Genomic DNA, 26,967 nt, shown 5'->3' on the forward strand with positions numbered 1-26,967 from the left:
CTCCTCTGAGCTACCCGGAAACCGACAAGGAGTGAGCTAGGCTGGTTCCTGTGGGCAGGGCACTTTGCATGGATTTGAATAGCGAGGGCCCTGCAGAGCGGAAACCGCAGACCACAGAAGGGATGGGAAGGCTTAGGACCCGGCCTGGGGGAGGGGCCTGGGCTAGAAGGAGGGGTTTGGAATGGTGGGGAAACAGGTCGAAATGCTTGGAGGAGGGGGAGTGGATTTAGAATCCTGTACGAATGACGACAGTGGGGTGAAGATCCTCCGGAATCGGTTTAGAATCCTTTAATAGGTGGGATCAGAAATCCTGGAGGTCAGGAATGGAATCTTTGAATGGGTCGATGAGAATCTGGAAGGGGGGGGTCGGGCGTTTAAAGGGTATTAAAATCCTGTGAGGGAGTTCCTGATGTAGCCCAGCGGGTTAAGAACCGATTAGTATCATGACGATAGGGGTTCGATCTCTGGCCTCGCTCTGTGGATTAAGGATCCAGCATTACGGTCAGCTGTGGTATAGGTCGCAGACGAGGCCCGGATCCCGAGTTGCTTTGGCTGTGGCGTAGGTCGACAGCTGTAGCTCCGATTTGACCCCTAGCCTGGGAACTTCCATGTGCCGCGGGGTGCGGCCCTAAAAAGAAAAAAAAAAAAAAAAAATCCTGTGGGAACAGGTTAGGATCACCTAAGAGAGAGATTAGAATCTTTAGGATTAGGGTCATAAATCTTGAGGCCTGGGTTAGAATCTTTTTTAGAAGCCTTTGGTTGGCCGGGGTTAAAATCCTGGGGGCAGAACTAGAAACCTCCCGTAGGCGAGGTTAAAATTCCTTCCGCTGTGAGAATCAAAATCCTTCAGGGCAGAATTAAGACCTTGGGAGGAGATGGGGTGTTGGGGTTCTGGGGAGGGCGGGGTTTAGAATCCTTTGGGACGGGGTTAGGGCTTTGGGAGATGGAATTCGAATACATTAGAGAAGGCATTAGGTTATCTGGGGGTTATGACCTTTGAGAGACCGGTTAAAATTCTTGGAGGCGGGGTTATCCTTCTGGAAGGAGGTTAGGATTCTTGGGGACAGGGTTAGAAGTTTTGGATGGGCGGGGTTTAAAAATAATTTCCTACTTGGTGGGATTAGGATTTTGGGGAGGTGGGGACGGAGATTAGAATAACCCGGGTCGGGTTAGAATCTTCGGGGGCGGGTTTAGGATACTCGGGGGCGGGGTTAGCACCACTCCGGGCGCGGCTAAAGCGCCCAGATGGTCTGTGGGCGCCAAGGCGTCCCAGGTCCTAGCCCGGGCGCAACTCTGGGCGATTGGGAGGGACGCAGACAGCTCAGCCAAGAGGGGCCCCCAAAAAACAACGCACCGAAACACCTCGGAGCGCAGCCCCAGCCTCTTCTCCAAAGTCACTCTCTCTTCCCTGCGGCACCGGCGCCCGGGCACCCCGGGATCTGCCGAGCTGGGGGGTCGCTCCAGTTGCGAGGACCCGGGCTGCCCACCGGAGGAGGAACGGGCGCCCAGGTGAGTTTCTCGGACCCAGGATCGGGCGACATCAGCTCGTCACCTTGGCCTGACGGTCTTCGGGCTGCGGAGGGAGCCCAGGGTGGAGAGCGGGGAAGGTTGGGCTGCAGCTGGAAGGGACCGTCGGGGAAGCGGATGACAGGTGGCCGGATGGGGGGACCGAACCCCCCGGGAGGATGCCCAGATAAATAGCAGAACTGCCTGGCTGAGAACCTGGGAAGGCTCGAGAGTGACTTTAAGCCTGAGCCGCCACTTCTCTGGGCGGTCCAGCTTCCCTTTCTGCAAAAGGAAAAAAAAAAAAAAAAAAAAAAAAAAGTCTTCACAGAGCCCGGGGAGGGGAAGACCCTTACGGTTCCTGGTTGGGGTGGATGATGGTCACAGTCACGGCGGGTTGGCAGCCATAGTGGGGAAGGGGACAGCTGGCCGTAGGCGTGACGTGTGAGCCACACCCAGGCAAGGCTGCAGCTGGGTCTGCTCGCTGAGCTTGCTCCTCCTCCCACGCTGGGCCCTGATCCCCAGCAGTCTAGGTTAAACCCCAAAATCCCCTGGACAGACCACAGGATGCCTGGCCCCTCCCTTTCCTCCTTGTGAGACCTTGGACAAGTCACCCTCCCTTTCTAAATTCCCTTTCCTCATCTGTCAAGGAGCACTATCAATTCTTCCTTCCAAGGCTGCAGTAAGCTAGAGTGTGTTAGAGATCACTATTGTGGCAGTTTAGTGTAATAGTTAAGGAAGAGGTTTCTGGGAGCAATCTGCCTGTTGAACCTTGGGCAGGGGATCTGGTCTTTCTGTGCCTCCGTTTCCACAACTGTAAGATGGGGATAATTAAAATAATGGTTGTGTCATAGGGTTGTTTTGAAGGTTAGACTGAGTTATTGAAGGAAAGCTCTTAAAGCACTGCCTGACAGGTCGACGGCTTAATTGGTATTCACTACTATCACAGCTTTTAAGGATTAACCAAGTGGTTCTCGAACTTTATCTGTGCATCAGTAGCACCTGGAAGGCTTCTTACAACCCAGGTTTCTGGGCCTTGACCCCAGAGTTTGTGATGGAGTAGGTCTGGCACTGGAGCCCAAGAATTTGCATTCCCAGGTGATACTGATGCTGCTGGTCCAGGAACCACACTTTGAGAACCACTTTGGACGGCACAGACAAGGGCCTCAATAGATAGCAGTTCTCAAGAGTTCCCTGGTGAGTCAGTGGGTTGAGGATCTGGTGTTGTCACTGCTGTGGCTCAGGTTTGATCCCTGGCCTGGGAACTTCCACATGCTGAGGGCAAGGTCAAAAAAAAAAAAAAAAAAAAAAAAGTCATTTAACATACAGCCCTCTGTCTCAAAAAACTATAACTGTGCCTTGACTGCTGACTGGGTCCCAGAGTTTTCTGAGATGCTCTTCCTGGGTTTAAATCCTCAAATTTGGCTCAAATAAAATTTTCCATTAGGAGTTCTCGTCGTGGTGCAGTGGTTAACGAATCCGACTAGGAACCATGAGGTTGCGGGTTCCATCCCTGCCCTTGCTCAGTGGGTTAACGATCCAGCATTGCCATGAGCTGTGGTGTAGGTTGCAGACGCGGCTCGGATCCCGCGTTGCTGTGGCTCTGGTGTAGGCCAGTGGCTACAGCTCCAATTCGACCCCTAGCCTGGGAATTCCATATGCCGCAAGAGCGGCCCAAGAAAATAGCAAAAAGACAAAAAAAAAAAATTTTCCATTAAAAAATAGATATCAGTTATCTCCACTGCTTTCCCTTCACTATCCTTTTTAGGGAAGGATGGGGAGGGGTTGAATACAGAAAAGTAAAGAGAATAACATAAATATCCCCCAGGAACCCAACACCCAGAACTAACAAATGTTACTTTGTTGTGTTGGCTTTGTTTCCTCATGTTTGGATCTGACTTCTAAAAAATAAAATTACTAAAAGTAACAGATAAAAATTGAAGCCTCCTCACCTTGTATCCCTCTCAGTTCTGTTTCTCTCCCTCCCCAGAGGCAACCACTGTCATGAGTTAGAGCCCTTCCAGTCTGTGCCTTTTAAAATTTATTACATATATATGGGTGCATAAACAATACATAGAATTGTTTTCCAGGAGTCTTAAAGATCGACATAACTGCTATTTAACTGTGAGATTCTTCTGCAATTTTGTTTTTCCCTACCTCTGATCATTAAGTCGTCAGGGTCTAGCCAGGATGAGAAACAGAGGTCTAGTTCACTCCTTCTAATTTGAGGATCCCAGCAGGGGATCATCCCACCTTATTTCTCATTCCCCTGGTGATGGACATTCAGATTGTTCCAGGGGTTCTTGACAACAAACCACACTGCTGGGAGCAGCCTAGTTGTGTGATCTTGAGCGAATGTACAGGTGTTTCTAGGGGAAAACACCAGAGGCTGGGTGGCTCTCCTGAAGGGCAGCTGTGGCCCTCCCTCTCCTTTTTTTTTTTTTTCTTCTTTTTTTTTTTGTCTTTTTAGGGCTGCATCCGTGGCATATGGAGGTTCCCAGGCTAGGGGTTGAATCAGAGCTGCAGGTGCTAGCCTACACCAGAGCCACAGCAATGTCAGATCCAAGGCGCATCTGACCTACACCACAGCTCACGGCAACGCTGGATCCTTAACCCACTGAGCAAGGCCAGGGATCAAACCTGCACCCTCATGGATACTAGTCAGATTCATTTCCACTGAGCCACAATGGGAACTCTGGCCCTCTCTTAAGGCGTGGAGGGGTCACCGAAGGAGTCAGGGGAGAGAAGAGAAAAGAATCTGGCTCTGCTGACCTCCCAGTCTCTGGATTCAGGGCTGCCGTCACCTGTTCTCCACTGCAGGAAGGCAAAGAGCCTTGTTCACTGTGCCTGACCCTTAGTGGATACTCAAACAATGGAAACAGGACTCTCAAAGAATTTTTTGGATGGCAAACATTTTAGATTTTTTTATAGACTTCTGTGCACGTTATTATTATTTATTTATTTATTTATTTATTTTGCCTGCACGAGCAGCATGTGGAAGTTCTGGGGCCAGGGATCGAATCTAAGCCACAGCTGCAACCTACACCAGAGCTGCGGCAACACCGGATTCTTAACCCATTGCTATGGGCAGGGGGAATCGAACCAGCACTGATGCAGAGACAACACTGGATCTTTAACCAGATGTGCCACAGTAGGAACTCCTCTGTGCATGTTTTATTTAACATAATTAGTAAAATGCTGCATATATAATTTTTATCCCACTTGTTTGCCTAGTATTACATTGTAAGCACTTTTCCATGTCATTAAAATATCTTTGAATTGTTAATGGCCGAATACTATTCCAGTTCGGATGCGCCAAAATTTGTTTAACCATCCTAGCAAAGCACTTACATGTAGTGTGCAATTTTTAAAACTATTTTCGTGAAATTGTTCACATTTTTAAGTGAACAATCCAGTGGCATGTAGTACATTCCCAAAGGTCTGCAATCACACCCCTGTGTTGTTTCAAAATATTTTCATCATCCCGAAAGAAAACATGGTACCCATTAAGCAGCTCCTCCCACTTCTTCCTCCCCTCAGCCCTTGGCAGCCAACCTGCTTTATGTATCTATGGATTGATTTATTCTGGATATTTCATATAAATGGAATCACACAATATGTGACCTGTGACCAGCTTCTTTCACTCAACATGTTTGCAAGGTTCATCCATGTTGCAGCCTGTGTCAGTATTTAATTCCTTTTATGGCTGAATAATATTTCATTGTCTGTATATGCCACGATTTGTTTATCCACTCATCTGTAGATGGAAATTCAGGTTGTTTCCACCTTTTGACTATTGTGAATAGTGCTGCTATGAGCATGCATGTACATGTGTTTGAGTACCTGTTTTTGATTCCCCTGGGTACAGACTTAGACGTAGAATTTCTGGGTCATGTAGTACTTCAATGTTAAACATTTGAGGAGCCACCACATTATATTCCATTACTTTATATAGCCATCAGCAATGTACAAGCATTCTGATTTCTCCAAATTGTGGCAAACACTTGCTATTTTCTGTTTTTAAAAAATTATTTTTGGAGGAGTTCCCGTAGTGGCTCAGTAGTGATGAATCCAACTAGTATCCATGGGGACACAGGTTCAATCCCTGGCCTCGCTCAGTGGCATAAGGATCCAGTAATGCCGTGAGCTGTGGTGTAGGTCACAGACGTGGCTCAGATCTGGCATTGCTGTGGCTGTGGCGTAGGCCAGCTGCTGCAGCTGTGATTCAACCTCAAGTCTGGGAACTTCCATATGCCACAGGTGTGGCCCTAAAATTTAAAAAAAAAATATATTATTGGCGTTCCCACTGTGGTACAGTGGGTTGAGAATCTGATTGCAACAGCTCAGGTAGCTGCAGAGGCACAGTTTGATTCCTGGCCCCAGGGAGGTGGGTTTAAGGATCAGGCTTTGCAAGCTATCAGGTAGGTGCAGCTGCAGCTGGGATTCAATCTCTGGCCCAGCAACTTCCATATGCCAAGGGGGCGGCCATAAAAAATTTATTATTATGGCCATCCAACTAGTATCCATGGGGATACTAGTGAATGTGGGAAGCATGAATCTTAATTTCACTCCAGCCAGACTTATCTCTGGGGGCCCTTACCCCAGAGAGCAAAGAGAAAGTTGTCTGCATTCAGAGGACTGGTCAGGGCTTGGACTTTTTTGGTGGCGGGGAAGGTGGGGGGGCACCCGCAGCATATGGAAGTTCTCATCTAGGGGTCGAATTGGAGTTACAGCTTTCGGCCTACATCACAACCACAGCAACTGAGGATCTGAGCCGCTTCTGCGACCTACACCACAGCTCACGGCAACGCCAGATCCTTAACCCGCTGAGCAAGGCCAGGGATTGAACCCACATCCTCATGGATACTAGTTGGATTCGTTTCCACTGAGCCACAGTGAGAACTCCCAGGGCTTGGACTTTAAACTCTTTTAGAAAGTAAGTTCCATGAGGGCACAGACATGTCTGTCTCCTAAACTACCATTCCTTTAACACCTGGTACCTGACCCACAGTAGGGCTTCAAAAATACTGAATTTAGGAATGACCAACCATCCCTCCTGCCCCCTGTCTGAGATATTTCAGCAAGTAGGTATATTTCAGCTGGCCTTACCCAGTGATTCTTTTTAAGATAGTTGCTGACATTTAAAGTCAAGGAAGCTCACACACATCTGGATTTCTGTCTTCTCTTGAAAAACTGGAAGAGTTGGCAGTCCTGGGGCGAGAACCTTGGTCTCCTGTGCTCCTCTGCTAGTCAGTCACGGCAGTGATGCTGAACAGGGGCTGCCCTGTAGACTGCCCCTGAGCTGTCCAGTTTGCAGCACCCTTGCCTGGACCACCTTCTTCATATGGATGGCCCTGTGGGCCCCTATAGCCATTTCAGTTTTCAAGCCCAGCCCTCTCATCATGACAAGGCCTCCCTTTTTGCTGAAAAGGCGTGTCAGGCCCAGAGAGGGTAAGGAACTTTCCTAAAGTTACACAGCAAGTCAGTGCTACCAATCTCTCTTACCTCTGACTTTCTAAACAAACCCCCCCAGCACTGATTCCCCAGCCCATTTCTCCAGTTTCATCCACCCCAGGCCTGGAAGTTTTAGTGTATTTTCAGAGGGATGGGTAATGATACAGAAGAAACCGTCACTTGAATGTAAAATTTGCCCTGTTCTTGGCCAGTGGCTGTGGCCCCACACCCTGCACCCTCTGGATGGCGCTGCCTTGGGGGTTACATTCCGAATCCTGCCCTACGACACCTGCTCGAGCTCCCACCATCACCATGAAATCCTCTGGTCCAAGGGGCTTCAGTGCAGCCAAGAGAATACGAGACTTTCCCTCAATTCTTCCAGAGAAGCAAGGCCTGGTAGACAGAGCACAGCAGGCCTGAGTTTGAGCGCTGACATGGCCTCATACAAGCTGTGCTGCATTGGGCAAATGCCTTCACTCCCCGAGTCTCAATTTCCTCGTCTGAAAAATAAGAGTATGAAGAATCCTGCCTCACAGTTCATGTAGACAGTATTCTTTTTTTCTTCTTCTTCTTTCTACGGCCACACCCTTGACATAGGGACGTTCCCAGGCTAGGGGTCGAATCGGAGCTGCGGCTGCTGACGTTCGCCGCGGGCCACAGTGACGCCAGATCCGAGTGGCTTCTCTGGCCTACACCGCAGCTTGTGTCAACACCGCATCCTTAACCCACTGAGCGAGGCCAGAGGCTCGCTCTGATGCAGAGGCTACCTGAAGGGAGGGAGGGGTGGCTGTGGAGGGCCTGAAAAAGTAATAAGCCGAAGGTGCCTTTGATTTAGCTACATTGTTTTCATCTTTGACAAGGACGATATACGGTTTTACTAGGTGATGAAAGGTAATTTTAAAAACACAACGTGTACCCTCCAAGCCGGAAGAGAACAGGCTCTGTCAGCTATTTTAAAAAAATCAGTGTTAAAAGGGTCAGCTCGTGTGTTTTTTCAGCTTTGAGCTTTCCATTTGCAGGGGACAGATTGGGGGGCCGCTAACCTTGGACCATGATGGGAGGCTGAAGTGAAAATTTGTCCCTGGGGTGAACTGGCCACCATGTCCTTTCAGAAGGGGGCCACCTCCACTCACCTCCAATCAAGGAAAGACTTTGTTCCTCTCTAAGCAGAGGAAGCAAAACAGACAGCTCTTCTCAGTGTAAACACACACTTAAAACTATTGTTGAGCAGCTGAAGGGGACTTCTTCATTCAATTAGTCAATAACTTTTTAAATTGTTTCTCTTTATGGCCTCACCTGCAGCATATAGAAGTTCCCAGGCCAGAGATCAAAACGGAGCTGCAGCTGCCAGCTTACACCCCAGCCATGGCAGCACCAGATCCAAGCTGTGTCTGTGACCTCCTATACCTCAGCTTTCAGCAATCCCGGATCCTTAACCCACTGAGGATCCAACCTGCATCCTCAGAGAGACAGTGCAGGTCCTTAACCCACTGAGCCACAGTGGGAACTCTCGATTAGCCCATGATTCATTGGCGTTCCTGTTGTGGCTCAGCGGTAACAAACCCAACTAGTACACATGAGGACTTGGGTTCGATCCTTGGCCTCAGTGCATTAAGGATCTGCCATTGCCGTGAGCTGTGGTGTGGTTTGCAGATATGGCTCAGATCGGGCATTGCTGTAGCTGTGATGTAGGCCAGCAGCTGCAGCTCCAATTTGACCCCTGCCTAGCCTGGGAATTCCATATGCTGCAGGTGTGGCCCTAAAAAGACGCAAAATAATTATACTTTATTGAGCACTGACTGTGTCCTAGTTTTACACACTAGGATATGGCCTTGTACAAAACAATCATTTATTCTCATATATCTTACATTCCATGGGAAGAGAGATGATAAATCCACACGTAATAACAGATGTGTTAGTTCAGGTCCTTTGAGAAGCAGACTCTCAGGGAGATGAAATGTCCAAGAAACTGACTGGAAGGAATGCCTGTGGGAGAAGCTAGGGGAGGCTAGGAGAGCCATTAGATGGCAAGGCATGTCTAACGCCAAATGAAGGAACCAAGGAGAAGGGAAGGGAAGGTGGAAGCGTCCTAGGCAGCAAGGCAGTTCCAAGGAAAGCTGGCAAGGAGCCCTTGGCCAAAGTCTCCCATCAGTGGCCTCCTGGCGCAGGCCTGCCTCAGCATCCCTGCCACACTCAGTCACTGGCTGGGAGCAGCCCATGGCAACAGTGACAGTCTTCAAAGCACAGCGGCTAGGGCCATTGGTCATTTCTGCTCTCTGCAGCTGGACATCTGAGAGGCCCATTCTCATGGCTGCCATATCAGGTGGTGGTTAAAGCCATGAAGAACATAGGTGGAAGGGACCAGAAAGTGATGGGAGTTGGGGGTGGTGTTCCTATCTTAGCCAGGGTGATGAGGGAAGACCCCCCACTGAGAAAATGAGATCTGCAAAGAGACTGGGTGAAGTGAAAGAGATTTTCTGGGTGATGAACGTTCATGCGCAACGGCCCTGAAGTGGAAACACAGTGAGCAGAGGAATCATGAGAGGCTAGTGTGGCTGAAATGAAAAAAAAAAAAAATCAAGGGAGGGCTTGGACAGGACGCTGAGAGTGAGGGGACCCCGGATCATGGAGCCTCGCCAGCCATAAAGGGGACTTGGGCTTTTGTTCCAAGTAAGACGGCGGCCCCAGGAGGTTCTGAGCAGAGGAGACACACGACCTGACTTAAATTTTAACCTCACTTACCTGTGAGAGGTAGAATGGGGGATTCACACCCAGCTCTTTCTAGCTTCAAATCCCATCCTATATTTTCCAAACCTCCCTGACAATCTGCCCACCTTAGAAATAAAATTACTCTAAGGAGGCTCACAAATGCCCTTGAGCTCTGGAGTTGACCAGGTGACCCAGAGGTAACACTGGACCTGCTGAGAATTTACTACATGTTTAGAACAAGTTGGAACACATGCATCTCTGAGCCAACCCTCTGGCTGATCAGGCTAATGACCAAAAGCCCAAGTTCCTCTTCCATGTGTTGCGCTGTCACTCGCTGTTGTGTAAACCGGGGCATGACACTCGCCCTCTCTGGGGCTGCTGCTCCCATCTGTATAGCCAAGGTCTCTCCAATCCCTTTCTGTTTGCAAAGTCAAAGTCTGGAGCGTTTGATCAGAAAGAAGCCGAGGGTCGGAAAAGGGGAGAGGTGAGGAGTCAGGCGTGACCTCCAAATGTCCATTACAGATAAGAGTCACCTGCAGGTTTGGGTGGTTCAACCTGAAGACAGTCAGGGGACCCAAGGAGAGGGTGCTGTTAGGTTCTAAACTCCCGAAAACTCCTCAGGGAACTGGTCCCTGCTGGTGTAAGACGTTCTTCCCCCGCCTCCTCCCCCCCCACCCCCCCATGGCTAAGCTGTTCCGAGAAGGGAAACTTCCTCTAACTGGACAGTCTTGAGCCCTGGGCCCCCAGCAGCAGGCGGTCTGCCTTCCTAAGTTTCCTGTTTGGGTTACTCATCCCCCTCCCCCCTTGCCCCCTGCAGCCCCTGGTGCTGAGTCAGTGGAGGATGAGAGTCAGGAGATCCAGGTTCTTGTTCTACCTGCCACTGAGCACCTAGGGACCCTCTCTGCCCTGGGCTTCCATTTCCCCATCTGATAGATGGGTCAATAATTCTGTCTTTCTGAAGTCAGCCTAGTAATGTTCAGGCCTATAAAGGGACACAATGTATTCGCTCCACAAATGTATATGGAGGGCCTAACACACGTCAGACACTTTCTGGACATGGCTTCAGTGCCATCAGCTTCACAGGGTCCATACTCTGTACACCCGCACCTACTCCAATGGGACTAGTACTCTCTTTAGTTTCTTCTATCAAAACCGCCTATCAAGGGAGTCTTTGCCATAAGCCATTTACACTTGAGTATGAATTACAATCCCTTGTAAGAACTTCCTTTACGCCAAACAGGATTCTTTGAGGTTTAAGGGGGGCAGAAATCCAACTCGAACTGGCTCAAGCAAAAGGAGGTTACTGGAAAGTCTATGAGCACATCAGCTTCAGGCAGGGCTGGACCCAAGGGCTTGAGAATCCGTATTTCTTCATTTCTAGGCTCTGCTTTGCAACTGCAGCCTCTTTTCCAGCCAAATAGATGACTCTCATTGGCCAGGGTGGAGTCACATGCCCATCTCTGCTTATACTACTGCAACTCTGATTGGCCAGACTTAGTCACAGACTCACCCCTTCGGCCAGAGGTTGAAGTCAGCTCTATGGAAATCTGTGAATTGAGAATGGGGGAAGGGTGGTTCCCAAAGGAAAAGTTTGGGGAGCTGTTGTCGGAAGAAGAGGGAGCAGATGCCATATAGGAGAAAGATCTACAGCTGTCCCCTTCAGAGAACTTGTCACCCGACATCTCACTTCATATTTGGGAAAACTGAGGCCTGGAGAGAGGTTGGGACTCGCATGAGGTCACACAGTGAGCTTGTGGCAGAGGTGGATCCAAACTCTAGGGTTCTTTTCCTTCAGCCCCACGGGCCCCTGCTTGAGCCTAGAGCTCCTAGAAAACCATCTTCCACCCACTCCACAGGATGTGCAGGCAGGACCCTGGCCTTCCCTCTTGGGCTTGACTCTGAGAGTTCAGAAGTTTCTGAGTCCTCCGCAGCCAGCATGGTGATCGTGGGAAGCAGCCAAGCCAAGCAAGCTGGACTTTCTCATTTCCCTTCTATGCAGCGCCTGCAGAAACTGAGGGGACAAAGAGCTGGTTTCAGGTCCCTGGGGTTCAGCAGTGACCTGAGGAAGTGTCTTTGCCAGGGATCAGCAGTTCTAAGTTAGTTTGGGGCCAGATGGGCCACTTCTGTTCTCAGAGCCCAGTTTTTAAATCACAGACAAGAAATATATGTTTTCAGAAGCTTTAAAAAGCCTTTCAGATCCCTGTTACATCTCAGGCCGAGCCTAAGAAGCACGTGCCTCTTATTTTACAGGGAAGAAAAATGAGGCTCAGAGAGGGGCAGTGACTTACTCCAGGTCACACAGCCAGTCAGTGGCAGAACTGGGATCCAAATCCCAGTATTCAGACCCCAAGTCTGGTCTTCATCCCACTACCCTGGTGGGGCTCAAATTTTAGTGTGATAAGAATCTCCTAAAGAATTGTTAGAAATGCAGATTCCAGGCCTTCATCCCTAGAGACTCTAGTTCATTCAGTACAGAGTGTGGCCCAGGAATGTGCAAGATTCAGTGAGGATTCTTTGGGCACGAGTGGCAGAAATCTGACTCAAACTAGGTTAGACAAAATTGAAAATTTATGTGCTTACGAATTAGAAAAATTCTGAGGTGGAAAAGTTTCAGGCATGGCTGGACCCAGGTGTTCAAACATGCCTTTTCTAATTTTTCTAGCAAATCACACTGGAGACAGTGTGATTCCTCTGTGGAGGCTTCACTCTAAGGCAGCTCCTTCCTGCATGATGTCAGGGTGGCTCCCAAGAGCTCCAGTTTTCTACATCCACATCTTACATCTATATCTATATCCACATCCACATCCATATCTATGCCCACATCTCCATCTGCAGCCACATCTACATCTATACCTACATCCATATCCACATCCATATCTACATCTGCATCTAAATCTACATCTGTACCTACATCCACATCCATATCTACATCTGCATCTAAATCTACATCTGTACCTACATCCACATCCACATCCATATCTATGCCCACATCTCCATCTGCAGCCACATCTACATCTATACCTACATCCACATCTATATCTACATCTACATCCACATCCATATCTATACCTACATCTATATCCATGTTCCACGTCTATAGCTACATTTACATTTACAACAGAGATTATAGAAGAAAGAATGCCTTTTCTAATTTTTCTAGCAAAACCCCAGGGCAGACCCTGCCTCAGCTAAGATCACATACCTATAACTGAACCAACCACTGTTGGTTGTCAGAAGGACATGGAATTCTCTAACGGGCTGGGCCTGTATCAAGTTGTCAATCCCTGAAGGCGAGGGTGGGGTTAGGCCCCTGAAACCCCACTGGGTGGGAGAAGGCTCGATTCCCAAGGAATATCCAGGCACTGTTATCAGAAAAGGAGTGGATGCGGAAGAAGCAAGAGCAAAAAATGTTCACTGTGCCTGTTTTCAGCTAGAATGATCGCGCAGATCACCTGGGCCTTGTGAAAACATCATTCTGATTTGGGAGGTGGGGCCTGAGACTCAGCCTTTTTTTTTTTTTTTTTTTTTTTTTTTTTTTTTTTTTTTTTGCTTTTTAGGGCTACACTCATGGCACATGAAAGTTTCCAGGCTAGGGGTCAAATCGCAGCTACAGCTGCTGGCCTACACCACAGCCACAGCAATGTGGGATCCCAGCCGGGTCTGTGACCTACACCAGCTCACGGCAATGCCGGATCCCCAACCCGCTGAAGGAGGCTGGGGATCAAATCCTCATGGATCCTCATGGGTCTAGTCAGATTTGTTTCTGTTGTGTCACAACAGGAACTCTGATTCTGTATTTCCAACAGCTCCTATATGATGATGCTGTTTGTCCTCATGCTGGCCACACTCTGAGTAGCCAGGCACTGAGTTACAATTCTTTCTTTCTTTCTTTTTTTTTTTTTTTTTTTTTTTTTTGTCTTTTTGCCTTTTCCAGGGCCACTTCTGTGGCACATGGAGGTTCCCAGGCTAGAGGTCTAATCAGAGCTGTAGCCACCAGCCTATGGCACAGCCACAGCAATGCAGGATCCAAGCCTCGTCTCTGTAACCTACACCACAGCTCATGGCAACGCTGGATCCTTAACCTACTGAGCAAGGCCAGGGATCGAACCTGCAACCTCATGGTTCCTAGTCGGATTCGTTAACCACTGAGCCACGAGGGGAACTCCCTGAGTTACATTTCTAACTCGCTTCAAGCTACTCTGTCACAGGTCCTCTGTAGTCCCCACCCTGCTCAGGGGCTCTGGAATACATGAGCCTCTTCCCTCATCTTCTCCCAGCCCCACCTCATTCCATGGTTCCCAAAGCCACCCAAACATCAGTACCATCTTTTTGGGAACCAACATATTACAGATTCTGCTGTCAAATCACATTGTCAAATCACAATGGACAGTTGGAGAAACTGTCCATTGTATTCTTCAGTGACCTTTAGAGGAGGATCCAGATAATAAATTCTCTTTGATTTAATGCTCAAAATGGTTTGTTTCTGTAAATTACCATACTTCCTGGGATTTTACAGTAACAATGTACAACTTCCCATTTTTATCTTGGCTACCAGGAAGGTCAGAGATTAAATCTAGTACGCAATGGCCATAGCAGTCACACCTTAGGCTTCTGGTTCGATAATCCTTCCTTTCTCTAAATGGTGTAACATAACCCTTTTTGAGTCTTCTTTTTTTTTTTATGGCCATACCCTTGGTATATGGAAGTTTTTTGACTAGGGATTGAATCTGAGCTACAGCTGCAACCTACACCACAGCTCTCAGCAATGCAGGATCCTTTCACCCACTTTGCCGGGCCAGGGATGGAACTTGCTTTCTGGTGCTGCAGTGACACTGCCAATCCTGTTGCGCCACAGTGGGAACTCCTGGAACATTCTTGAGTTTCCCCAAATCTTTACTGAAATCCTTCTCATTCTTCAAAATGAGAAGGATTCTCCAATCATTAGCTTGCTGCTCAATTACCATAAACAGGTTTTTTTTTTCCCTCTGAACAAATTAACACACACCTAAGTGACAGAACCAGAATATATATTCATTTTACAAAATGGCTTGATATTAATATGTGTTTTGTAGTTCACTTTTCTCACTCGGTATTTAGCAGTCTTTGCATGGCTCTGACTATCTTTGCCAATCCCTGACAGCTTCCTGGGAATGTAACTCTGTATGTCCAGTCTTCCCATCCCAACTGAAGCAGGACTCTTGATGCTTTTACCTTGGACTGACCATATAGAGCAAGGGCTCCGGGCATGCGTCAACTCACGAACCACTCGTTATGCTCTTACTGTGTGCCAGGGAGGCACTGAGTGAAGCAGTGAGGGACACAAACTCAGCTGTGCTGCTGTGATGGGATGTTCTGTATCTGCACTGCTGAGTCCAGTAGCTTTGAGCCACAGACGGCTATTGAGCACCTGAAACATGGCAAGTCTTGGCTGAGATGTGCTGTACCTGTAAAATACACACTGGGATTTGAAGGCTCAGCATGAAGAAAAAAAAAGAGAGAATATAAAGTATCTCATTGATAGGTTTATATTGATGACATGTTAATAATAATTTGGACTTATTGGGAAAAATAAATACATCTTAAAATTAATTCACTAGTTTCTTTTGCCCTTGAAAAAATAGGGCTGTAGAAATATTTAAATTATGTTACATTGCTAAGTCTAGTGATCATGAAAAATGAGCATTTCTTTTTTTTTTTTTTGTCTTTTGTCTTTTTTTGAGGGCAGCACCCATGGCATATGGAGGTTCCCAGGCTAGTGGTCTAATTGGAGCTGTAGCCATTGGCCTACACTATAGCCACAGCAATGCAGGATCTGAGCCACGTCTCCGACCTACACCACAGCTTATGGCAATGCCAGATCCTTAACCCACTGAGTGAGGCCAGGAATCAAACCCAAAACCTCATGGTTACTAATCGGGTTCATTAACCCTGAGCCATGACGAGAACTCCAAAAATGAGCATTTCTGAGGACACTCCAGGCCAGGCAATGGAATGTTTCTCCTGGTTTGGGGGAAATCACATTTTAGGCAAATTTGGCTCCTGCCTGTATGTCACTTAAAAAAAAAAAATCACACTTTAGTGTGCAAAAACTGAACTAATGGAATTCCCAATTTTAGAAAGCTAACTTCTCAAGTGCTGTGGTATCTCTAAACTTGTGGGCCAAAGGATTTGCAAACAGTGCTTGCTTGATGCTCCGGGCAGCACCACATCTGCTAGTAAACAGAAACGGTCATGGTTAACGTTTCCAGGGAGTTTCCGCCATGGCTCAGTGGGTTAAGAATCTGACTGCAGTGGCTCGGGTTGCTGTGGAGGCACAGGTTCAATCCCCTACCTGGCAGCGCAGTGGGTTAAGGCCTCAGGCCTTGTCCCAGCTTCAGCATAGGTCCCAGCTGCAGCTCAGATTCAGTCCGTCTTGGGAACCTCCATATACCACGGGTGTGGCCATAGGAAAAAAAAGTTTTTAAGGTCTGTAGTGCTTACTGTGTGGTAGACACCCTTACACTCATCAACTCCCTCTGTGCTTACCACAGCCCTGGGAGGCAGAACCCCACCATCCATGGATCATTCACGAACACAGTGCCTTCAGAGACCTATCCCTGTCTTAAACATGTAAATAGATGATGTAAGGGATACCGAGGAGATGCTCAGAGAGGTGGAGGGAGCTGCCCTATATCACACAGCCATGCTCATCCCAGAACACCCTGAAGTGAATCAAAATATATGAAGTGTAATATAATTTTATGCTGTACAAAACTGCACAATATGCTGTTTTATTTCCCACCACTGGAATACATATTACACGTCACAGAGGTGTTGAGTTTTGTTTTAAATGCATAGGAGTACATTATAAAGCAGTGATTAATTGCAATAATTTTTCAAATTTAATGATCCAGCACTCCAGAAGTCTGGATCAGTTCCTTAAGTTATTCATAAAAGGCGAATGAAGCAGAAACCACTTCAGTCTTGAGGGGGTAAACTGTTCCCAATTCCCACCAGGACAGACAAAAACATCCTTGTAAATAAAAAGAATCTTTAAAAAAAAAAAAAAAACTCCTCTAAGCCTAGGAATTTGTTTTTTTTTTTTCCTTAACCCACAAACACATGTTTATTTTAACAAGATAAGTATAACTGAGTTCTAACCGCCTTAGAAGAAAACTGCAGTTGTGCAGCGATGAGGAAACAATTGCTTCCATATGCGGCTGACTTCTCAGCAAATACATGTGCACATTTTGAGAAAAGACATGAAACATTTTTGCCACTTTACCAATGAAGTTTTGACTTTGATTAGGTAAACCGCTTTTCTTTAAATATCTTTGAATTTGATTAATGCAGCAGCAAAGTCTGTCAGCTCTACCTCCAAAATACTCCCTTAATCTGCCCACTTCTTTCCCCCTCACTAACCACCACCCCAGACTAGGCCACCATCATCTCAAGCCTGGACTCGTGCAGTAGACAGGGCTCCCTGCCCTGCCCACTAAAGTCCATACTCCACCCAGCAGCCAGTGGGATTATTTAAAGTGCAAATTGAATCCTGTCATCTTTCTGCTCAAAACTTTTCATACTTTCCCATCATCCTTAGCATCAAGTCCAAATTTCTCGCTGTCTGTACAAAGGGGGGCAGCCTCCTCATATACCCTCCTCTCTCCTGCCTGTGATCTCCAGCCACACTGGCCTCCTTTCAGTGCCTCGTTCTTTTCAAGCACATTCCAGCCTCAGGGCCTTTGCACTTGCTGTTCCCTCTGCCTGGAACACTGTTCCCTCCGAGGGTTATGTAACTTGGCTCCTCTGTGTCAGTCAGGCCCAAGGTCCAACATCACCTCCTCAGAGAGGCCTTTCCCAACCACCTTGTCTAAAGAGGCCCACACAGTTGCTCCCCATCACAGCCTCTTTTATCGTCCTCATGCTTTTCCTTAACCAAATTTATTTATTTGTTCACCTGTTTATTGTCTGTGTCTCCTACTCTCTCTAGTGCAAGTTCCACCAGCACATAACCTTGCTTGCCTGAAGCCTGGTTTAAAAAAGCTCTCAATAAATGTTTACTGAGTAAATGAATGGATGAATGACCAAGTAGATCCACGAGAGAAAGAAGGGATGGATAGAAAAAAGAAAAAAGAGAAGAGGAGGGAGGAAGCTACAGAAGGCAATTATAAAATGAGATGAGGAATATGGTTTCTTGATTGCTTGAGCCACATGATGCGACTTGATCTTTATCAGATAATATTAAATGTTAACTTATAATTAGAGTATAGTTTTACTTGACTGCTTGTTCCGAGCCTGAGGCTGTGCTGAGTATTTCCCCGCCCACGTGATTTCTCATCTTCCCAACACCCTGTGTGTAGGTTGTATTATTACCCCCATTTCGCAGATGAGGAACTGAGACTGGGGAGCGGGCGGCGGCGGGGGGGACATCAGCTCAGGCTCTCTGACCCCCGAGCCCGAAGCTCCCACCACCCACTCTGCCTGAGGCTCTACCTGCTACATTTCAATGATCCTAGAGATTTATTCTCTGAATAAACCTCCCATCGCAGGAAGCCTTGGTAGCACAACTATGACAACTTATCGGCTCTGTGTGGGTGCGTGGCAGACGTGGATGTGGGGAAGCCCAGTGGTGACAAGGGAAGAGTGAGCACCACGTGGCGGCGCGGGGGTTGGGGGGGCGGCAGTGAAACTGGCTGAGGGGGAGGGAAGACAGGGCAGGCAGAGGGAGCCAACCTGGGGGCAAGGGGTCTGGAAGACAGCTCCAGGCGGGGTTCCCAGCCAGCCAGGCTCACCTCCCTTCTCTCTGCCACAGAATGGGCTGCGTAAAGTCCAAGTTCCTCCGGGATAGAGGCAAGGTCTCAAAGAGCGAGCCCAACACCAACCCACACAATCCCGTGTATGTGCCGGATCCTACATCCTCCTCAGGAAAGCGGGTGAGTGGGGCAAGAAAGGGAAGCTGGTAGCAGCCGGGGTGGGGGGGGCTGCCCCAAATGGCCCACCCAGCCTCCTGTTTTCCCAAAGGTGAGCAGAGTGTGTGGGGTAAAATGGAGCTGCAGTCACCAGCAGTGCCCAGACTCCCCAGGATACACCTGCACCAAGTGCCCAGGGAAAGGGCATCACTTCTCCTTGTCCCACTGCCCAGGCCTTGGCCGGCCTGATGCGTGGGCACTAGCATAAGAAGTGCTGCGAGCGAAGAATGAGCAGATGACAGCAACAGCAGTTAAGATGATGGCAGTAATGACAACAGTATCACCATCACAGCAGTAACGGTAATCACAGCGGTGGTGATAACAGCAAGAGTAACGACAATATTAGTGGAAGCATAACGCCAAGAGCAGCAGGGACGACAGCAGAAAGAGTGAAGAAGAGCAGTAGTAACGCTAGTAGAAGTATTTGCTCACGTCTATGACACTCACGCAGAGCTTACAATGAGCCAGGCACTATCCTGAGGGCTTTCTGGTTATTAACACCTTAACTGTTATCACAGCGCTCTTGTAGGTCAGGATCGGTATTATACTCATGTTTCAGCTGAGCCACCGAGAGATTAAAATAACTTGCTAAGGGCCAAATGGTTAGTGAGGGGTAGAGCCAGGATTCAAACTCAGCATTGTAAGTTCCAAGGCGCCAGTGGCAGGAGATCCTTTAACCCGCAGAGGCAGCAGAGCCAGATGCTAGTGACATGAAGAGGAGTCACCATGACTGGTGGCAATAGGGGTGGTCCTGGTAGCAGCACTCGCCATAGAAGCAGCCCCACTGGTCATGGCACTTGTGACAGCCAGAGGAGCAGGGACAGTCGGAATAGCAGTGGTGACAATAACAGGACTAGTAACAGCGATGACCATGCTAAGAGCACTAAGAGTTGTCATCGCCATGACTGTCCTCTGAACATGTGTACGTTCTGGGCACCGAGGGAGGTGTTTCTACCTCATTAATCCTCACCAAAAGCTGTGAGGCCACAGTACTTTACAGCCCCAGTGACTGCGGCTCAAAGAGGTTAAATGGCTCCCTGGGCTCCTACTGGGAAGCCGCAGAGCCTGGTCTTTCTAAGCCTGAGGCTGGGGTTCATTCACTCTCCTCCAGGGTCCTTTAGTCCATCCCCTGATTTGAGGCTGCCCAGGGAGGCACAGCCTCTGCTTACTGCCTCCAGAGGTGCGGTGCACGCCTTCCTGGCTCCCCCTAGGTAGTTCTTCCTTGTGTTGAAGGGGAGCCTCTTACCCCACAACGCTTACTCCTGGATCCCAAACCTACCCCTTAGTCTCACCCCAATCACATCCATTCCCTTTGCCCCATGAGAGCTTGTAGAGATAGAAGGCAATGATCTTATCCCAACCCACCCATCTCTCCCAAATCATCTTTCACACGACGTGGGCTCCTGGCCTTTCTCCATCCTGCTTGCCCTTCTCCGGGTATGGTGCCTAGAACAGGACTAATTCTGGAGATGGGAGAAGAGCGGAATTGTCACCTCCCTCCTTCTGACACTTGACCTCTATTAATACAGCCTGCAATTACACTAGCTTCTCACACTGGGGAGGTCCTGCGCTCACATCCTAAAACCCTGTCACTCCCAGGTCAGCCTCTCTCCTACCTGCATGGCCCTCTTCCTGCAGCTGAGACTCCAGGTTCTCAGGTTCTCTCAGGCCCTCTAGCTTGTCACCAGGGAGAAGCAGAAAGTTTTCTCCCATTAGTGTTTGGTTGTTCTCTCTGAGCATCAGGTGGAAGGCTGTTATCAGTGATTCCTTGCTCCCCTCCTGTGGGGTGTTGGTTCAGCTGTAAGTCAGTAAGTGAGAAAGGGTTCCCAGGTCAAGTCAGGTTGCAAAACACTGGGCCAGATACTCCTTCCCTTGTAGGACTCCTCAGAGCCTTTAGGAATCTTTGTAATGGGCTTCGTGAATCTCTCCCCAAAAGACATAATTCTCAGGGTTTCCTAACCCTGTTTCTTTAAGTTAATGTTTACCTATGTGTGTGACACATAAATTCATTTTCCTTGAAAATAAAAATCACAAGTTACAGCTAAAGCGATGGTTTCTGCTGACCAAGAACTACCACACCCCACCCCAGAGGCAGAGGCTCTTGTCAGTTTGGTGTGGACCCTTGCAAACCTTTTTTCATGAATTTCCATTCCAGGGTGTTCAGTATGTGTCCAGATGAGTGAAGGATGTTTTATGTCCATGTGTCCTGTTTAGAATTCTGAAGAACTAGCTTTGTTCACTAACGATATATCTCTGGTTCCCTGGTGGCTCAGGGGGTTAAGGATCCAGCGCTGTCATTGCTGTAGCTCGGGTCACAGCTGTGGCGTGGGTTCAATTCCTGGCCGGGGAACTTCCACGTGCCACATGCACAGCCGAAAATAAAAAGTAAAATAATACATCTTTGAGGTCTAATTGTGCCAGGAACGAAGCAGCATCCTCTTATTAGGGCTGCCTGAGCACCGCAGCACAGGCGCCATCTCCCCTTTGGATGGATACTTAGGTTGTTTAATATACACAGTGGAGCCTTTATTTGGGGCCATGTCGGTAGACCAAGGGCTTCTTCAAACATGCCTTGGAAAGCACTGATTTAGACCAACCCCCTCACTGTATGTTGAGTGGAAGGAACAAGTCAGTGTCCTGCAGTATGTCCAAGGCTAAAGGCAGAGCCCACAAGCTGAGAGACCTGCATCTGTTTTTTTTTTTTGTTTGGTTTTTTTGTTTGTTTGTTTTTTGTTTTTTGTTTTTTTTTTGCTTTTTAAGGCCCCAACTGAGGCATATAGAGGTTTCCAGGCTAGGGGTGCAATTGGAGCTGCAGCTGCCAGCCTACACCACAGCCACAGCAACACCAGATCCTTAACCCACTGAGCAAGGCCAGGGATTGAACCTGAAACCTCGTGGTTGTTAGTTGGATTTGCTTCCGCTGCGCCACAATGGGAACTCCCAGACCTTCATTGTTATGCTGGCTGTGCACCTAATATGCTGTGTTACTTCGGGCACTTCCACAGCCCTCTCTGGGCCTCCTCCCACAACACACAGGGCTGGGATATCCTTTGGACATGGACCTTCATGGCTCCATACACACTATTGGATTCAACCCCCTGTCCCATTTCTCCCCACAGTGGCCAGACAGCAGCCAAAGCAACCCACCCGAGGCCACAGAGGGTAAGTATCTGGCAAACAGGTGCAGTGGTCTTGTAGTATGAAGAGAATTAGGTTAGGTTCTCAGTCAGAGCTTGGGGCAAAAATCCCAACCACCCTTGAAAATCCCCTAAACTGCCCCCAAAGTACTTTTATAGGCTATTGTGTTTCTATAACGCTGTTTCGTAACGTGAACAAAATCCCATTAGCTTTTTCTTTCTTTTTTTTTTTTTTTTTTTCCTTTTTACAGCTGCACCTGTGGCATACAGAAGTTCCCAGGCCAGGGGTCAAATGTGAGCTACAGCTGCAGCCTACCCCATAGCCATAGCAACACTGGATCCAAGCTGCATCTGTGACCTATGCTGTAGCTTACAGCAAAACCAGATCCTTAGCCCACTGAGTGAGGCCAGGGGTCAGACCTGCATCCTCACAGAGACATCATCAGGTCCTTGACCTGAGCCACAATGGGAACTCAAAAACTTCGCTAGCTTTAAACTCTAGAATCACACCCAGCACACCAAGATGCTTACTTATATATACCGTGAGACAGACACATGAGGGGGTATAGGGCTGGGTACCAGGTGTTGGGGTGGGAAACACCCAGGGCTGTGGGAATGCTCACGTAAAGCCTTACCATCCTATGTGTCTCTCTTCCCAGCAGGTTCTGAGGACATCATTGTGGTTGCCCTGTATGACTACGAGGCCATTCACCATGAAGACCTCAGTTTCCAGAAGGGGGATCAGATGGTGGTCCTGGAGGAGTGAGTCCTCATTCCACTCCCTGCCCCAAGACATACCCATCTCTAACACTCAATTCTGCTCTCTTTTGTGCTTCAGTTAAAAACTTGATAGACTACATTATACTAGAGTGTAAATGACTAATGAGAACCTATTACCAATAAAGGAAGAAGGGTTTCCTGCTAAGCTGGGTTAAAGCCACAATAAAGGGGCTTGTGCACTTGCCAATGTCACACATCCAGGCAAGAATGGACAGCTGAAAAGGCTTTCTCGGGGAAGCCTTCCTCAGGCACCTGTGACTAAACTGTAGACTTACCTATGGACCAGACGTTGTTGAGGTGACTTTGCATTCAGAAATCCATGGATCGCTGAGTTGATGACCTCCAACCTCCTGCAGTGTTCACCAGCCGTGGCTGTAGTGTCCAGTATATATTGGGGCCCAAGGATGGGAGTGGTTATGCTTGGTCAGATTCCTGAGCCCACTCCCTCTGGCTCTTGGCCCCAATGGGCTACTGCGAATCTGCCATGAGCACAGGGCCCCATCTCACATATGGAGAATTAGGCAAAAGACACAAGTCCAGAGAATAAAGGTGAGGCTAGAGCTGTGGGCTATGAATGTGGGGACAGGGCTTGATTCCAGCCCTAGATGGACCCAGGGATTCAGAGTGGGGGCTGTTGTGAGGACACTTACCTTAATCATGGGGTGCAGACTGGGGGCTGGGACTCTAGTGACCCCGCCCCTCATCCCACCAGCTTTCTGGGGTTGGGGGGATTCTAGGCCAAGGCTGGGGGCCCAAGAGGACCAGGGGTGGTTCTCCTGCCCCCTGACCCCTTTGTTGCCCCTGTCCCCCAGGTCTGGGGAGTGGTGGAGAGCTCGATCCCTCGCCACCCGGAACGAGGGCTACATCCCAAGCAACTATGTTGCCCGCGTCAACTCTCTGGAGACAGAGGAGTAAGTATTCTATTTCCCTGCCCACCAGAAGGAAGCATGGGCAGAGTCAGCTTTGTTCCTACCTTGGGGCTTTTGCAGTCACTGTCTCTCCTGCCTGGCATACTCTTCCTAGGCTTTTTGCTGGCTGGCTCCTTCTCATCCTTCAGGTCTCAGAGAGGCCTTCCTGGGCCACCCTGTCTCAAGCAGGTCCCCTCTGTGACTCTCTCTCTCATGGAAACTGGTTTTATTCCCTTTTGAACACTTCTCATGAGCAAAAACGATCTTATTTCTTTGGCTGTTCACAGGTTCACTGTCTGGCTCCCCCACGAGAAGGGGAGCGCACGAGAGCAGGGACCTTGCCTGTCTGCTGCATCCCCTGCACAGGCTGGCATGCAGTCAGTGCTCAATGAATGTTTGTTGGATAAAGTATACAGTTGCTTTAGAGAGGGTCCTCTGAGAGCCAAGCCAGCTCACTCCAGGGCGTCATCTCTCATGTGACTCATTCAGCAAACATGTGCCTGTGCCGCACCTAGCTTTGTGCCAGGCTGGGGGCTGCAGAACAAATGAGACACCCCCAGCCCTCAAGGAGAGCCCAATAACCCTTCATTCTTGGCTGCAGTTTCTTTGTGTCTAACTTGACTCTGAAAACATAGAATTATACTTCATTTGTCCATCCATCTGTCCATCCACCCGGTCATCCCACAGACACTTGCTGGGGACCTCCCGTACCCCCAGCCCTATTCCAGGGGTACTAGGTGACTCAGGGAGGGCTCCTCCCTGGAGATGTTCACAGTTTGGGGTGAGACCGACAAATAAAAAGATGGCTCTACTCTAAGGTGGCAAGAGACCCAGTTCAGAATCAGCCAAACAGTTGAAAACTGACCCCATGTTTTTTTCTCCTTTGCTTCCTCCCTCTAGCTAGATGGTACTGTGGGTTTGGGATGCTGGCCTGTTAAAAATTAAAACGTTTGGGCTTTTCCCATCTTAAAGTCACCCCTTTCTTAGTGTGCATGAAACCTCTCTGTCCTGTGGAATCTCCCCTCTGTGGCCACAGTGAAGCCCCCACGGCCATCGCTGACCCTTCTGTCCTGGACCTCCCCCAGCACAGCCCCTACAAGCCACAGGGGGTCTCAGCCATTTCTGTCTCCCTCTAGGCTTTCTCTGGGGCATCCGTGCCCTGCTCCCGCTCTGGGTGAGGTACAGTGCAGGATTTTGTAAGTGTTCAAAGCCGCAAGCCGGGGAGCTTTTAATATCAAAAGAATGGCTGTTTTCCCCCCAAAAGAAGCTTTGCGCAAAACAGATACCAGGTCTTTGGGATCCCAGTGCTGGATGAGAGGGCTGAGAGTGAGTGGAACAGGACTGCCTGTCGCTGGTTCACACGCTGCCCCCCCTTCTCTCCAGGTGGTTCTTCAAGGGCATCAGCCGGAAGGATGCAGAGCGCCAACTCCTGGCCCCAGGGAACGTGCTGGGCTCCTTCATGATCCGGGACAGTGAGACCACCAAAGGTGATGCTGGCCTTCCCAGCCCTGGGTCCCCGACCACGCTCCCCAAGGGTGTTCCAGACACAACTGGCCACCAGTCCTCCTTCGGGAATGCCCTGGGGTTGGGGGTGCTGGACGACTTGCCCAGCTCCCTATGGCTACCAGGCTTCCTCCTGCCCTTTGCTCAAGCCTGTTTCTGGCTGTCCCAGTCCCCCTAGGTGCCAACTTAGGTCAAAGGAAGTAGGAGGTGGGGTTACTGCCCTGAAGAACAACATCCTGCTGAACTTGATCTTCATTAGCTTATAATCTTTTAAATACTCATCAAGATGCATCTTGTCCACAAGCCTGACTCCTCCCTTCCTCCATAAGGAAGTGGGGTGGGCTCAGGCCACGTGGAGCCCCAATCCAGCCTCCTCTGGGACCTGGCTTAGAAAGGCTCCTTTGAGATATTTGGAAGTTTTCATGTTGGCAACCTGCTTCCCGAAATCCCTATGAGGTGAGGGTGACCTTGTGTGCGGTCATTGCACAGGAGGCAAGAGAAATGCCCCCAAATCGTCGCATACTTCCACCTGGCATCAACTGAGGCCAATTTCCCCATAGGAATGAGTGGAAGTAGGAGTTTTCGTGGTTTCAGATTTGTCACACAAAGTGCACCTTTATTTTATTTTTTACTTTTTCGTCTTTTTTTTTTTTTTTTTTTTTTGTCATTTCTAGGGCCACTCCCGCAGCATATGGAGGTTCCCAGGCTAGAGATCTAATCAGAGCTGTAGCCGCCAGCCTACACCAGAGCCACAGCAATGCCAGATCTGAGCCACGTCTGCAACCTACACCACAGCTCACAGCAACGCCGGATCCTTAACCCACTGAGCAAGGCTAGGGATCAAGCCTGCAACCTCATGGTTCCTAGTCAGATTCGTTAACCACTGAGCCATGGCAGGAACTCCCCAAAGTGCACCTTTAGACTCAAGACTGCTTAGTTCAAATCTAGAAAAAAAAAAAAAAAATCCTTGGGGAGTTCCTGCTGTGGCTCAGCAGGTTAACCAACCCAACTAGTATCCATGAAGACGCAGGTTAGACCTCTGGCCTTGCTCAGTGGGTCAGGGATCCAGTGTTGCCATGAGCTGTGGTGTAGGTCGCAGACACAGCTCAGATCCCCAGGCGCCGTGGCTGTGGTGTAGGCCGGCATCTGTATCTCCGATTCAACCCCTAGCCTGGGAACTTCCGTATGCTGTGGGTGCAGACCCAAAAAAAACCCCAAAAAACAAATCTAGCAGTAAATTGTATGAAGTGTGACCTCACAGTATCCTGGACAGACAGATTTGGGGACGTCAATCAGAGGCATCTGTGTGGCTTTCTACTCGCCCCCAGGTATCTGAATTGGGGAAGCCACTCATCAGTGTTTTGGGTCAGCAAATGTTTAGGCTTTATGTTCTCCCACCCAACAAGCCCCCTAGCAGCCCCCAGAGGAAAAGAAATCGGACAAAAAGGTAAAGCCACACACACCTCTCGGGTCTTCTATTCCTGCTGGGCCATCCTGCACGTGGGGCAGAGCAACTGCAGAAACAGCGGCAGGAAAGTGAGCCTGGGCCACTGTCACAGCCCTCAGAGGTAGTGGCATAGGCCAGTTAACCAATTCGACGAAATTTACAGCATGAGTGCCCTTGGATTCTGCCCCTCCCCACCCAGCATCAGCCAAGCAGCCTCTCCTTGACTGGGCAGAGTGGCTAAGAGTGGGTTCTCAGAGCCAGATACCTGGCTTTTATATTTTTTGGCCATGCCTGCAGCATGAGGATGTTCCCAGGCCAAGGACTGAACTCATGCCACAGCAATAACCAGAACCACAGCAGTAACCAGAGCCACAGCAGTGACCATGTGGGGTCCTTAACCCACTAAGCCATCATGGAACTCCCAGACACCTGGGTTTGAATCCCAGCTCTGACCCTTACAAGCTGTGTGACTGCAGTTGAATTACTTCACCTTCCTGGAACTCAGTCTCCTCATCTATAACATTGTCATCATATAAAACCTCTGCCTCATGAGGTTATTCATTCCTTATAACGCATAA

General features: G+C 48.9%; 1 protein-coding gene and 1 long non-coding RNA gene across 2 annotated transcripts in view; one reads left to right on the forward strand and one right to left on the reverse strand.

Annotated features, from left to right (window-relative positions):
- Window positions 1–1,243: 1,243 nt before the first annotated feature.
- The window catches only part of HCK (HCK proto-oncogene, Src family tyrosine kinase), a 42,018-nt gene continuing 16,294 nt past the window's right edge, over window positions 1,244–26,967 (forward strand). Inside the window, exons 1-6 of the mRNA NM_001435701.1 lie at window positions 1,244–1,509; window positions 18,458–18,578; window positions 21,734–21,776; window positions 22,411–22,513; window positions 23,344–23,442; window positions 24,823–24,926. Coding sequence (NP_001422630.1) covers window positions 1,448–1,509; window positions 18,458–18,578; window positions 21,734–21,776; window positions 22,411–22,513; window positions 23,344–23,442; window positions 24,823–24,926 — 532 coding nt within the window. The 5' untranslated portion in view covers window positions 1,244–1,447. The remainder of the gene's footprint in view (window positions 1,510–18,457; window positions 18,579–21,733; window positions 21,777–22,410; window positions 22,514–23,343; window positions 23,443–24,822; window positions 24,927–26,967) is intronic.
- LOC146395254 (uncharacterized) overlaps window positions 8,785–26,967 on the reverse strand; it is a 48,146-nt gene continuing 29,963 nt past the window's right edge. Inside the window, exon 2 of the long non-coding RNA XR_014832147.1 lies at window positions 8,785–11,677. This is a non-coding gene — a long non-coding RNA (uncharacterized LOC146395254). The remainder of the gene's footprint in view (window positions 11,678–26,967) is intronic.

The sequence above is a fragment of the Sus scrofa genome, chromosome 17 (genome assembly GCF_054392235.1).
Source record: "Sus scrofa isolate SSC_HxYL_T2T_F1_AM1 chromosome 17, Sscrofa_HxYL_maternal_Yorkshire_Landrace_v2.0, whole genome shotgun sequence".
NCBI classification, from domain to species: domain Eukaryota; kingdom Metazoa; phylum Chordata; class Mammalia; order Artiodactyla; family Suidae; genus Sus; species Sus scrofa.